Below are 15565 nucleotides of genomic sequence, written 5' to 3'. Positions count from 1 at the left end.
ACACAGTTCAGCTCATAAAAATACTTATGGTGAAAAACCAAATGTTTAGCCTTAAGATGAGAAGTAAAACAAGGATGTTCATTTTCACCACCTTTGTGTGTATATATACACTGTATCTGTATTTGTATCTATCTACCTGTCTGTCTATCTATTCGTCTGTCTATATCCAGTGAGTATAGTAAGGCAAGAAAAAGAACTTAAAGCCATTCTGATTTTAAAAAATAAGTAAAATTGCCTTTATTCAGAGATCCTTTATGTAGAAAATATAACGTTTTCTACAGAAGAACTATTCAAGCTAGTTAAGTGTGTTCTATAAGTTTGCAGAATATATATACAAAATCAATATGCAATCAATATTTACAATCAATACAATATATAAAATCAATATACAAAATTAATTCATATGTATAGTCAATATACTAGCAATGAACAATCAGAAATTAAAGCTTAATGAAATACCATTTATAATAACAGCAAAATATAAAATACTGAGGGATGAATATTTTTTTAAATATATGAAGGACATGTGCATGGAAAATTATGGAACACTCCTGAGAGAAATTAGAAAAGACCTAAATAAATGGAAGGATAAAATGTTCATAAGCCTCAAGAGTCAATATTGTTAACATGTCAATTCTCCCCAGATTGAGATTCAACAGAGTCCCAATCAGAACCCCAGCAGGACTTTTTTGTAGCAATTGAATACCTGGTTCTAAAATTCATATGGAGGGGCTTCCCTGGTGGCACAGTGCTTGAGAGTCCGCCTGCCGATGCAGGGGACACAGGTTCGTGCCCCGGTCCGGGAAGATCCCACATGCCGCGGAGCAGCTGGGCCCGTGAGCCATGGCCGCTGAGCCTGCGTGTCCGGAGCCTGTGCTCCGCAGCGGGAGAGGCCACGGCAGTGAGAGGCCCGCGTACCGCAAAAAAAATAATAAAGTAAAAAAATAAAATTCATATGGAATGCAAATGACTTGTAATAATCCGAACAACTTTGAAAAAGAAGAAACTAGAGTCTAGTACTACCTGTTTTCAAGAATTACAGCTACAGTAATCAAGATGACATAGTATTGTGTAAACATAGACAAACTGATGAATGGAAAAGATTAGAGAGTTTAGAAATAGATCCCCATGTATATAGGAAAATATGCAAAGATAATTCAGTAGAGAAAGGGTAGTGTTTCAAATAAATTACACTGAAAAAAGTGGTTATCCACCTGCAAAACAAAAAGCTTTGGACCATACTTTGCATTGTATTCAGAATAGCTCAAAATTAATCAAAGACCTAATTTTAAAACAAAAACTGTAAAACTTCTAGGAAACATATGAGAAAACCTTTGTGAATTTGAATTCGGCAAATTTTCCTTAGATATGATACCAAAAGTATAATCTATAAAAGGTCAAAAATGTATGACACAATTCCTAATTGGGTTTCATCCATGTTAAAAAGTTGTTTTTCAAAAGGCAGTGTTTAGAGAATGAGAACACAAGTCACAGACTTGGAGAAAATATTTTCACACAAGTATCTGATGAAAGACTTTTATCATAAATATAGAAAGTACTCATAAAACTCAATCACAGAAAAACAAACCAACTTTAAAAGTGGGCAAAAGAGTTAAGTGGGAATTTCTTCAAAGAAGAGATATGGATTGCAAATAAACACATGAAAAAATGATCAACATCATTGCTGATTAGGAAAATGCAAATTAAAACCACACTGAGGAACTTCTGTGTACCTATTAGAAAGGCTAAAAATTTTAAAGCTAGCCATTACAAGTTTTAGTGAGAATGTGGAATAACTGGATACATACATTTCTTATGGGAATGTAAAATATTACAGCCACTTTGGGAAAATAATTGATCAGTTTCTTAAAATATTAAATACACACTTACCATATGATCCAGCTATTCCTCTCCTAGGTATTTACTCAAGATAAATGAAAGCATATGTCCATACAAAGACTTGTACGTTCATAGCAGCTTTCTTTGTAAAAGCCCAAAACTGGAAACAACCCAAATACACATCAGCAGGTGAAAGGATATGTAATTAGAACACTATTCAACAATAAAAAGAGAATGAACCATTGATACATTATTTTGGATGAATTTCAAAATAATTATGCTAAATGAAATAAACTAGAGAAAAAAGTACCTATGATTCCATTTGCATGCAATTCTAGTAAATGAAACTAATGTATAGTGACAGAAAACAGGTTGTCTGGGGAAGTGAGGAGTGGTGGTGGTGTGGGGGGGTGCTGCAAAGGTCATGATGAAGCTTTGGGGATGAGGTATACATTAATTATCTTCCTTGTGAGGATGGTTTCACGGGAGTATCTATGTGTCAAAATCATACACTTCAGATATGTGCCATTATGTATTGTCTGTCAATCATACTTCAATAAAGCTTTTTAAAATAGCACTTACTATGATCAAAATCATGATAGGGTCTGTACGGGATACTGAATACTTGCTATGTTTTCCTTCTTAAAAAAAATGTAGTTCAAAATAATAATACTAGAGAATACGATTGAATTGTTGCCTTTAAGGAGTTGACAGTTTTCCAAGAGATTAAGGCTGATTTTTGTATAAGAATTGGGAGAACTGGGTAGGAAAATCAATCCTTATGTTAATAAAATCCTGTTTTAAAAGTTCAGAGGAAGGAAGAATTATTTATGATTAAAAACAATAGCCGTATATTCATGACAGAGTTGACATTTCAACCACACCTTGAAAAATGGACCTTCAACAGAGAAAGATAAGAAACAATTCTAGAAACACAGAAGACAAAGAACAAAGGCAAAGCGTTGAGAGATGATGGAACGTGTTTTAGGGAATGGCAGTCAATGCAGTTAGAGTAGCAGGTTTGGAGTATGCAGGGTCCTGTGGAAGGTAAGCTTAGGAAGAGAAGGTGGGGCAGATGGGACTTGTAGACAAAGCCACTGCAATTCTGTTTCTTTGAATATTTCTTTGACTTCCACAAGCAGAACTACTCAGTCTTGACTTTGCATTCCCCTGATATTTTACCCCATATTCTATTACAACACCTGTTAAATTTTATTGCATCATGTGTGTGTCTGGCTTCACCCATACGCACTCTCCTATTAGAAAGGACAACATTTGGCCCATTATAAATACTCGACAACACGTGCTGTTAACACTCTAAAAAATAGGAAAGTCTAGGAGTCTGTCATGATCAGAGTAGGCAGGTGGAATTTGAACTGCTCCTGTAAAAACTGAGTAGGTTTTGGGTAAGATGGAGAGTAGAGAGAAGAGCATTTCATAGAGAGAGGAGTGAGAATGTCCATAGTAAAGTGTGGAGGAGGGGTGGGGAGTGTATATTAAGGAGTACGGAGAATTGAGGTTTATAGGAAAACCAGTTTTTATTATTTGTTATTATTTAGCCCAAGTAAGAAGAGACATGTGCTATATTTTTTTATGTTTTTATATCTGTATTACAGTTTTGTCCAGCAGTAAATAGTATATAATGTTGTCTCTTGTGTCTAAAATTTTTTAATAGATCTTTATTGGAGCATAACTGCTTCACAATACTGTGTTAGCTTCTGTTGTACACCAAAGTGAATCAGCCATATGCATACATATGTCCCCATATCCCCTCCCTCTTGAGGCTCCCTCCCATCCTCCCTATCCCACCCCCTAGGTCATCGCAAAGCACAGAGCTGATCTCCCTGTGCTATGCCGCTGCTTCCCACTAGCTATTTTATGTTCGGTAGTGTACATGTGTTGATGCTACTCTCACTTCGCCCCAGCTTCCCCCTCCCATGCCGTGTCCTCAGGTCCATTCTCTATGTCTACATCTTTATTCCTGCCCTGCAACTAGGTTCATCAGTACCATTTTTTTTTTAATTCCATATGTATGCGTTAGCATACAGTATTTGTTTTTCTCTTTCTGACTTACTTCACTCTGTATGACAGACTCTAGGTCCATCCACCTCACTACAAATAACTCAGTTTCGTTTCTTTTTATGGCTGAGTAATATTGCATTGTATATATGTGCCACGTCTTCTTTATCCATTCATCTGCCGATGGACATTTAGGTTGGTTCCATGTTCTGGCTATTGTAAATAGTGCTGCAGTGAATATTGTGCTACATGTCTCTTTTTGAATTATGGTTTTCTCAAGATATATGCCCAGTAATGAGATTGCTGGGTCATACAGTAGTTCTATTTTCAGTTTTTTAAGGAACCTACATACTGTTTTCCATTGTGGCTGTATCAATTTACATTCCCACCAACAGTGCAGGAGGGTTCCCTTTTCACCACACGCTTTCCAGCATTTATTGTTTCTAGCTTTTTTGATAATGGCCATTCTGACCAGCGTGAGGTGATACCTCATTGTAGTTTTGATTTGCATTTCTCTAATAATTAGTGATGTTGAGCATCTTTTCATGTGCCTCTTGGCCATCTGTATGTCTTCCTTGGTGAAATGTTTATTTAGGTCTTCTGCCCATTTTTTAATTGGATTGTTTGTCTTTTTGATATTGAGCTCCATGAGCTGTTTGTATATTTTGGAGATTAATCCTTTGTCTGTTGTTTCATTTGCAAATATTTTATCCCATTCTGAGGCTTGTCTTTTTGTCTTGTTTATGGTTTCCTTTGCTGTGCAAAAGCTTTTAAGTTTAGTTAAGTTCCATTTGTTTATTTTGTTTTTATTTCCATTTCTCTAGGAGGTGGGTCAAAAAACATCTTGCTGTGGTTTGTGTCAAACAGTGTTTTTCCTATGTTTTCCTCTAAGAGTTTTATAGTGTCTGGTCTTACATTTAGGTCTTTAATCCATTTGGAGTTTATTTTTGTGTATGGTGTTAGGGAGTGTTCTGATGTCATTCTTTTACATGTAGCTGTCCAGTTTTCCCAATACCACTTATTGAAGAGACAGTCTTTTCTCCATTGTATATCTTTGCCTCCTTTGTCATAAATTAGGTGACCATAGGTGCGTGGGTTTATCTCTGGGCATTCTGCCCTGTACCATTGATCTATATTTCTGTTTTTGTGCCAGACCATACTGTTTTGATTGCTGTAGCTTCGTGGTATAGTTTGATATCAGGGAGCCTGATTCCTCCAACTCCATTTTTCTTTCTCAAGATTTTGTTGGCTATTTGGGGTCTTTTGTGTTTCAATACGAATCGTAAACTTTTTTGTTCTAATTCTGTGGAGAATACCATTGGTAGTTTGATAGGGATTGCATTGAATCTGTAGATTGCTTTGGGTAGTATCATCATTTTTACAATATTAATTCTTCCCATCCAAGAACATGGTATATTTCTCCATCTGTTTATGTCATCTTTGATTTCTTTCATCAGTGTTTTATAGTTTTCTTAGTACAAGTTTTTCACCTCCTTAGGCAGGTTTATTCCTAGGTATTTTATTCTTTTTGTTGCAATGGTAAATGGGATTGTTTCCTTAATTTCTCTTTCTGAGCTTTTGTTGTTGGTGTATGGGAATGCCAGAGATTTCTGTGCATTAATTTTGTATCCTGCAGCCTTACCAAATTCATTGATTAGTTCTTGTAGTTTTCTGGTGTCATCTTTAGGATTTTTTATGTATAGTATCATGTCATCAGCAAACAGTGACAGTTTTACTTCTTCTTTTCCAACTTGTATCCCTTTTATTTCTTTTTCTTCTCTGATTGCCGTGGCTAGGACTTCCAAAACTGTGTTGAATAGGAGTGGTGAGATTGGACATCCTTGTCTTGTTCCTGATCTTAGTGGAAATGCTTTTAGTTTTTCACCATTGAGTATGATGCTTGCTCTGGGTTTGTCATATATGGTCTTTATTATGTTGAAGTAGGTTCCCTCTCTGTTCATTTTCTGGAGAGTTTTTATCATAAATGGTGTTGAATTTTGTCAAAAGCTTTTCCTGCATCTGTTGAGATGATCATATGTTTTTTTTTCCTTAATTTGTTAATGTGGTGTATCACATTGATTGATTTGTGTATATTGAAGAAACCTTACATCCCTGGGATAAATCCCACTTGATCATGGTGTGTGATCCTTTTAATGTGTTGTTGGATTCTGTTTGCTAGTGTTTTTTTCAGGAGTTTTGCATCTATGTTCATCAGTGATATTGGTCTATAATTTTCTTTTTCTGTGACATCATTTTCTGGTTTTGGTATCAGGGTGATGGTGGCTTCCTAGAATGAATTTGGGAGTGTTCCTCCCTCTGCAATTGTTTCGAAGAGTTTGAGAAGGATCGGTGTTAGCTCTTCTCTAAATGTTTGATAGAATTCGCCTGTGAAGCCATCTGGTTCTGGACCTTTGTTTGTTGGAAGATTTTTAAATAAGATTTCAATTTCATTACTTGTGATAGGTCTGTTAATATTTTCTAAGTCTTCCTGGTTCAGTCTTGGAAAATTGTACCTTTCCAAGAATTTGTCCATTTCTTCATGGTTTTCCATTTTATTGGCATATAGTTGTTTCTAATAGTCTTTTATAATCCTTTGTATTTCTGTGGTGTCAGTTGTGAGTTCTCCATTTTAATTTCTAATTTTATTGATTTGAGCCCTCTCCCTCTTTTTCTTGATGAGTCTGGCTAAAGCTTTATCAATTTTGTTTATGTTCTCAAAGAACCAGCTTTTAGTTTTATTGATCTTTGCTATTGTTGTCTTTGTTTCTATTTCATTTATTTCTGCTCTGATCTTTCTGATTTCTTTCCTTCTCCTGACTTCGGGTTTTCTTTGTTCTTCTTTCTCTACTTGTTTTAAGTGTAGGGTTGCATTGTTTATTTGAGATTTTTCTTGTTTCTTGTTGTGAGATTGAATTGCTGTAAACTTCCCTCAGAACTGCTTTTGCTGCATCTTATAGGTTTTGGGTCGTCCTGTTTTCGTTGTCATTTGTTTCTATATTTTTTTTATTCTTTGATTTCTTCAGTGATCTCTTGGTTATTTAGTAGTGCACTGTTTAGCCTCCATGTATTTGTGTTTTTTACAGTTATTTTCCTGCAGTTAATTTCCAATCTCATAGTGTTGTGGTCAAAAAAGGTATTTGATACAATATCAGTTTTCTTAAATTTTCCAAGGCTTGATTTGTGCCCCAAGATGTGATCTATCCTGAAAAATGTTCCATGTGCACTTGAGAAGAAAGTGTATTCTGCCGCTTTCGGGTAGAATGTCCTGTAAATATCAATTAAGTCTATCTGGTCTATTGTGTCATTTAAAGCTTGTGTTTCCTTATTTATTTTCATTTTGGATGATCTGTCCATTGATGAAAGTGGGGTGTTAAAGTCCCTTACTATTACTGTGTTACTGTCGATTTCTCCTTTCGTGGTTGTTAGCATTTGCCTTATGTATTGAGGTGCTCCTATGTTGGGTGCATAAACATTTATAATTGTTATATCTTCTTGGATTGATCCCTTGATCATTATGTAGTGTCCTTCCTTGTCTCTTGTAACATTCTTTATTTTAAAGTCTATTTTTATCTAATATGAGTATTGCTACTCCAGCTTTTTTTGATTTCCATTTGCATGGAAAATATCGTTTTCCATTCCCTCACTTTCAGTCTGTATATGTCCCTAGGTCTGAAGTGGGTCTCTTGTAGACAGCATATATATGGATGTTGTTTTTGTATCCATTCAGCCAGTCTGTGTCTTTTGGTTGGGGCATTTAGTCTATTTACATTCAAGGTTATTGTCAATATGTATGTTCCTATTACCATTTTCTTAATTTTGGGGGGTTTGTTTTTGTGGGTCTTTTTCTTCTCTTGTTTTTCCCGCCTAGAGAGTTTTCTTTAGCATTTGTTGTAAAGCTCGTTTGGTGGTGCGGAATTCTCTTAGCTTTTGCTTGTCTGAAAAGCTTTCGATTTCTCCATCGAATCTGAATGAGATCCTTGCTGGGTAGAGTAATCTTGGATGTAGGTTTTTCTCTTTCATCACTTGAAGTATATCCTGACTCTCGCTTCTGGCCTGCAGAGTTCCTGCTGAAAAATCAGCTGATAACCTTATGGGGATTCCTTGGTATATTATTTTTTGTTTTTCCCTTGCTGCTTTTAATATTTTGTCTTTGAATTTAATTTTTGTTGGTTTGATTAATATGTGTCTTGGTGTGTTTTTCCTAGGGTTTATCCTGTATGGGACTCTCTGTGCTTCTTGGACTTGGGTGACTATTTCCTTTCCCATGTTAGGGATGTTTTCAACTATAATCTCTTCAAATATTTTCTCAGACCCCTTCTTTTTCTCTTCTTCTTCTGGGACCCCTGTAATTTGAATGTTGGTGCATTTAGTGTTGTCCCAGAGGTCTCTGAGATTGTCGTCAATTCTTTTCATTCTTTTTTCTTTATTCTGCTCCTTAGCAGTTACTTCCAGTATTTTGTCTTCCAGCTCACTTATTCGTTCTTTTGCCTGAGTTATTCTGTTATTGATTCCTTTTAATGTATTTTTCATTTCAGTTATTGTGTTGTTCATCTCTGTTTGTTTGTTCTTTAGTTCTTCTAGATCATTGTTAAACATTTCTTGTATTTTCTCAATTCGTGCCTCCATCTATTTCTGAGATTCTGGATCATCTTTACGCCATTACTCTGAATTCTTTTTCAGGTAGACTGCCTATTTCGTCTTCAGTTATTTGTTCTTGTGGGTTTTTAACTTGCTCCTTCTCCTTCATCTGTGACATAATTTTTTGTCGTGTCTTTTTTTTTTTTTTTATGAGTGTGATTGTGTTCCTGTCTTACTGGTTGTTTGGCCTGAGGCTTCCAACACTGGAGTTTGTAGCCTGTTGGGTAGAGCTGGGTCTTCATGCTGAGATGAGGACCTCCATGAGACCTCCCTCCAATGAATATTCCCTGGGGTCTGAGGTTCTCTGTTAGTCTAGTGGTTCAGACTTGGAGCTACCACCCTGCCCGACCCCTGGCTCATGAACCAAGATCCTGTAAGCCACATGGGGTGGAAAAAAAAAAAAGAACAATAACAAAGTTAAAAAAATATATTAGACTAGGAAACTAACAGGTATGTTAGAAAGAATATAAAAGTAAAACTATAGATGAATCAACAACTGGAAGGTATAACAGTATCACAATAGTAAAAAAAGAGGAGGCGGGAAAAGAAAAAAAATGGGGGGGGGTGGCCTTTGGCTGTGGAGGGTGGGGCCTAAGCAAGGGTGAGGTTTGGGCCTGGGCAGGGCCTATGCTTCGGACCCACAGGGCTGGAAGAGGCCCTGGGGGCTCTGAGGGGTGGGGCTTAGGCTCAATGGAACAGAAGGGGCCCAGGCTTGCCCCTCACTCCTGGTCTCAGAGGGCGGGAGACTTCACCTGGGAGCCCAGCAGGCTTCCTGGGCTCAACTGGGTGGGGCAAATGCCCTCCTCTCTGTTCCTGACCCTCCAGTCCAGAGGGCCTCTTCCACCTGCCTCTCCTGTTCTCCCCTTGGCCTCCTTCCTATGCCCCCAGGACCAATGCGGCTGGGCGCAGTGGGGGGTCTTGGAGGGCAGGGTACTGGCCTGGGAGCTCAACAGGCTCTCTGGGCCCAAGTGGATGGGGGAAACGCCTTCCGCTCCTCTCCCGCTCCTCTGGGAGGGCCCCTCCCGTCTGCCTCTCCTGATCTCTCCGGTCTCCCTCTTATGCCCCCAAGACCCACATGGCCTGCACAGGACTTTGGAGGGAGTGTGCCAGCCTGGGAATTCAGCAGGCTCCCTGGGCCCGAGTGGGCGGGGCGATTGCCCTCCACTCCTCTCCCTCTTCTGGATGGCTCCACATGCCTGCCTCTCCTGATATCCCCGGCCTCAGGGATGCTGATCCTGTCTGGCTTCCACTTCTTCTCCCCACCTCAGTCCCCCCACATCCTATTGGTTCACTTGGGGGTTCCTCCCGTCTCCTTGGGTGTCAGGGTACCCCACCAGCGGCCGGCTCGCACCCTAGTTGTGGAAAGACGCTAACTCTGCATCTTCCCACACCGCCGTCTTGACTCTGCCCCATATACATATATATGTATATATATATATATTTTTTTTTTTTTTCGGTGCACGAGCCTCTCACTGTTGTGGCTTCTCCCGTTGCGGAGCACAGGCTCCAGACGCGCAGGCTCAGCGGCCATGGCTCACAGGCCTAGCCACTCTGCAACATGTGAGATCTTCCCGGACCGGGGCACGGACCTATGTCCCCTGCATTGGCAGGCGGACTCTCAACCACTGCGCCACCAGGGAAGCCCTGCCCCGTATATATTTTAAATGAAAAAAAAATTAGGTATTTCCTCCCTTGGTTATTATAGTAGAGCTCTAATCAACCAGAAGAAGAAAGAATTTTACAAGTTGTTAACAAAATATATCAGATACTCTCTTCTGGAAATATATATATATATATTTTTTTTTTTTGGTTAAGACGTACATATATTATATCAATATAGAATTAAGAGTAGTATTATATTTGCCACGGGCATTATGTTCTATTGCCATTGTGAACCTGTGGTGGCCCATGGGTTAAAAAAGATTGAGAAACAATGAACCAGAATTTCGGCACTTTGAGACAGGGCTCACACTGGATGAGCTTGGTGGGCAGCAGTGTGATGTTCTAGAAAGAACGCTGGCCTCTCAAATCAGAACACCAGGATTTGAATCCCACTTTAAAATTTGTTCAGTGACCCTTGAACAAGTTAGTTCCCCTATCAGACCTTCTTGCATCATTAATTAAATTGGGATAAAACAATAATGACTTCACGTCATTAATATGTGGCACGTCTGCACGCACACACATGGACAACAAAAAAAACCAAGAAAACGTGTAGCACCATGCTGGTACATGGTACACAAGTTTCTGCCATAACATTCTTCATCTTGCATAGGTGGCATAATGCTCTGTAGGTAGTAGGTATGCCAACACTTGCTTACTGAATGAATCAACACACGAATGACTGAGAACCATTGAAAATTTCCTTGCTTTCTGTTATGGTGTTCAACTTAGTGTATCCAGAGAACTGACTGAAAATAACCTTTTTCCTGATCATCTCTAGGTGTTTGAGTAAAAAAGCAACGGTAAAACTTCCTGTCTTCCTTGGTTATGTACCTTAAGAATATGTGAACTAAATCCCCATGACACATAATCTCTGGTTCTCCAAGTATTCTTAGCTCATCCCTGTTGTAGTAATGTGTATTGAGAGCTCAGCCTTGTCTTGCTTACCAGCCTTCTCCCATACAGAGAGAAGCATTTCTCATATTTCAGAGAACATTCTGGAAGAATGTTCATAGTTTACAAAAGTATTTATGTAACTGGTCTTATGATTTAGAAAAAGAGATTAAAACGTAATAAAATATGAAGAAACCATATCTTAAGAATGGAATTTTGGATGTTAAAACTGTATTATGGAAATAAATATAGTTTTAAGCAATAACTTGTACTAATTTGCTTCAAAGAAAAAATATTGAAAAGAATAAGAGATATTTAAATTAGCATACCATTTATAAATAGTTTCATAGTTAAAACTAAACACATTCAATTACAGTTTGGATTACACTGTTGTTTTACCTAGCAAACCATTCAGGTTGATTCGTACAAAACTAGGAAATAAATTCAACACAATCCATATTATAGAATCCAAATTAGAGAGGCTCAAATTTATTATAAGTACACTTATAAAGACTTTATGAAAAGATGCCACTTTGTGCAAATAAAAAGCATAAAATGTTAAAATTATTCTTTTTGTTTTTTGGATTTTTTATTTGGCTGAATCTCACAGTTCTGTGTTTCTAAGGTCTTTTAAGGCATAGTTTTCAGTTGTTTAGTGTTCATTGTTAGTGTTTTGGTGAAGGCGTTCAATGAATTTTTGTGAAATTTAGGAAGTTTAAATGTATGACCTATAATATATTATAATTCAGAAGTTTGAAGCTAAAATCTAGGGAAATCTAGACGTGTTTTTAAAATAAGCTCTAATAATTCAAAAGCTATTTGTGATACATTCTGGAAAGGCAAATTTGTTGGCTTTATTTTTTCCAGGGAACTAATTTGTACCAGATTGTTAGGATATAACCAGACGTACATTTCTAGTGTCTGCTTTTTTTTTTTAAATTGTGTGTTACAAATACTCCAAAACTAGAGTTAAAATAAACAAAAAGTTGAGTCAGGAATACTTCTCATTTAAAAAATAATCCTGGAATTTTGGAGTAGAAAGAGACTTTAGAGTTTATTTTTTCCAACTTCCTCCTCCTGCTAATGAGGGAATTAGTCCCAAAGGGTAAACTGACTTGTTTAGAGTCCATAGCTTGAAAAAGAAAAAAAAAAGGGAAAAGGTTTCTTTTTCTTCTATACTTGGTACAGGAAGTACTCAATAAATAATTACCAAGAGGGAAGTCAGCATGGCATGAGATATGTATTATTGTGAATTTATTAATTAGCATTTTGGTTCTTCTGTAATTGACTAAGGAGACTGGTTAAGGTAAGTTTTTCCCCATGAAATAGAGATGCTGGGAGCATGCAAGTTCTTATCCCAGATCCTGACATTCACCACAATGATGCCATCCTGGGAACACTCCTGGGCAGAAATTTTCAAGACGATTTAACGTACACACATTTGAAATAAAAGGTTTGGGGAGGGGTATATTTCATTTGAAAATAAAAACAATATTCTGATTTGATTTTGAGCACAGTATTCATTTTTTAAAATCCAAGAAACATTAATGACATTTGCATTTCCTTTTTAGAAGTTGAGAGATTTTGAGGCATAAGTCAGCTAGTTTTCTCCTTACAGCACCCCTCTGTTGTTTTGGAATCAATCATTCTTTCTTTCAACAATTATTTATTGAACATTTCAGGCATATTCCAGGTATAGTGGTAGTTTATTAAAATATTAAGTTAAAAAGACTTGGTCTCTGTCTGAAAGAGGAAGGGAATTTATTCCATGAGAGGTTACAGTACACTATTATTGCTCCAAATTTTCCCTTGCCATCTATACTTTCCATTATAAAATTTGACATAGTAGTCATATAGTAGAGAAAATGATAGATAGAAATCACAGGAGTGTTTCACTGCATTTATTTATCCATTTATTCAACAAGTATTTACTGAGTACCTCCAATAGACTTTGAGAGTACCTACTGTGTTCCAGACACTGGGCTGTGTGAGTGTGGGGTATACCAGTGAGTAAAACATTCAGTGATCCTGCCTTCATAGGGATTACATTATAGTGGGTGACACTAACAATGACCAAGAAACATAAGAAATAAACAAATGAGAGAGCATGTTAGAAAGTGACAAGCACTGTTTAAAAAAAACAGAAAGGTAGAGTAGGGAGATCACATATGTGGGAAGGAGAGAAGAAAAGAGGGTGTAATTTTAAATCGTGTGGTCAAGAAAGGTCCCATTGTGAAGGTTACTTTTGAAGAAAGACTTGAGGGTAGTCGAAATAAAAATCCAAGAATTAGGGTAACCATAGGGTTTGAAATTTTACATTTATTTTAAGTCTATTTTGTTATATGTGTACTTCCTGACCAGAGGATGCAGATGATGGTAGACTCAGAGCTTTATTCTTCTCTTTCTTTTCTCTCCTATTAGCTTTGACTTACACAAGGAATGGTATTTCCACTCTATTTTCTCTTTTGTACTTAACTAAAATAAATGTATTTCATATGATTTTTGTCCATCTGTAAGAACAGAGTTTACTTTGAGAATTTCCTCTTGACAGTCCGATGCAGTGTGTAGCATAATTTTATATAATTCATTGTTTCTTATAAACATAAAAATCCGTGTATTGCCATTTTTAGAGTGACTTAGTCATCTCATTTTGGGCAACAAATCAAGTTATTTTCCCTTTGAGTCATTGAATCGTCGATTCAGATAAGAAAATGGTTTCTTAATATTCTTGATTGACTTTATCATGATTTTAAAATAAAAGTATTTGTTTCTTACAGATTGTATTTCTGGCATCTGCATATGCAAGTCCCCAACTCACGGAGGAGAGCTGTTCAGCTGTGGCTGCTGTCATACATTACCTGTATCTTTGCCAGTTTAGCTGGATGCTCATCCAGGTTGGTACCTCCTTTCCTCCCTCTGCCCCCTTCAGCTTTCCAATGTGTCTGGATGGAGTGGCCTTTATATCTGATATTCTTTATACTGAAGTGGAAGTAATTCCATATATCTGTCACTGCATTCCCAGGAGATCAATGCAAGAAAAACCTTATAAGCTGTACAATATTAGAAAGTGTAGTGAATTTGAAGAAATGAAAAGAAATCTAGTAGAGTTGGAAATAAGAGAATGGTAGGAGATGAGGCTTGTGATGCAGACCCTATAAGGCACAGTAAGAAATTTTAACTTTTTTTCTATGAAAAGTCATAGAATTATTTTTAAGCAAGAGAATGACATGATGAGATTTGGATTTTAGAAGGAACTCCCTGTTTGTAGTGCATTGAGTTCAGCAAAGAGTTGACATGGGAGCCACTTAAGTAGCTTTAGCTGTATTCAGGGGAAAGAACGTGGTGGTGTGAACCAAAGAGGGAACAGAAGAGACAAAGGGAAGTGAACAGCTTCTAAGAATTATTTTCTTAAACTAGAATTATAAGATGTAGAGATTGGTTATAAAGAACGCAGAAGGTGGAACCAAGGATGTTACCCAAGTTTCTGGCATGAATGAATGGGTAGATAGTGGTGCCTTGAACTAAAATAATGATCCCTGGAGACTGGGAGAAGATGATGGGTTATTTTTAAGGACATGCTGAGTGTGAAGTTCTTGTGAGATCTCCAATGGAGACTCAGGGAGAAGTGGAATATGCAGAGCTATATCCCAGAACAGAGGTCCGTGCTAGAGAAATACATTAGACAATTGCTGACTTAGAGTTGGAAAATGGAGCCATTGCTTTGGAAGAGATCACTTTGGGAGAGAGTATAGTGTGAAACCCAAAGAGATCTAGCATACTCTCCTGAGGAGCTAGTAAGGGCTGGGGAGAGATTTGAACTGTCCTTCTCTGACTGAAGTCCCAAATTCTCTCTATTGTCTAATGCTGATTTGCTTGATAAAGAGGCTGATGTGAGAGTTGGATCCCACTTAAGTACTATTAATGTCACTAATTCAATAGCTCAACTAAGATGCTGCCTTTGAAAGTGATTTCTGCTTTCTGGTGGTATTGTTCCATCTTTCATGTGATAGAAATAGTTTCATATGTGTTTCTGAGTACGCAGATGAAGTATACTATGTAAACAGATGCATTCAGGCTCTTGCATATTCTTTTCTCTTGTTGAATAAGAAGGATGTGGGATGTCTACCATCTGGCAATATTGGAGGAAGGTGAGGTGATACTATTAGTAGAGAATACCATACAGATTCAAGGAAGGGATCTTTTCCCAAGTATCATATTATAGTTGTCTCTGAAGGAGAAGAAAACTGAACTGTTCAGTTAATAGAACTACTTGGAACGATTGGAGGCCTGCATCTGGGTTTGAATTCTGGCTCTGTTATTATCTTTGTAACCTTAATCAAGTTATTGACTCTCTCCAAGGTTTGTTTCTAAATCTGCATATGGAGATAATAATTCCTACCTCATAGAATTATTGTTTTATAGCTCTTTGAGCAGCTCTAATTATGGAAAATTTATGGTGTTCTCCAGTCCCCCACCAAACAATTAAAAAATAAATCTAAACCATACAACAAAA

The 15565-nt window shown here is 37.3% G+C and overlaps 1 protein-coding gene across 1 annotated transcript in view; it reads left to right on the top strand.

Annotated features, from left to right (window-relative positions):
- The window catches only part of ADGRV1 (adhesion G protein-coupled receptor V1), a 533314-nt gene that overhangs the window by 340543 nt on the left and 177206 nt on the right, over positions 1-15565 (top strand). The window contains exon 83 of the mRNA XM_032627062.1: positions 13830-13946. Coding sequence (XP_032482953.1) covers positions 13830-13946 — 117 coding nt within the window. The remainder of the gene's footprint in view (positions 1-13829; positions 13947-15565) is intronic.

The sequence above is a fragment of the Phocoena sinus genome, chromosome 3 (assembly GCF_008692025.1).
Source record: "Phocoena sinus isolate mPhoSin1 chromosome 3, mPhoSin1.pri, whole genome shotgun sequence".
NCBI classification, from domain to species: Eukaryota; Metazoa; Chordata; class Mammalia; order Artiodactyla; family Phocoenidae; genus Phocoena; species Phocoena sinus.
This window is presented reverse-complemented; position numbering and strand designations above follow the sequence as displayed.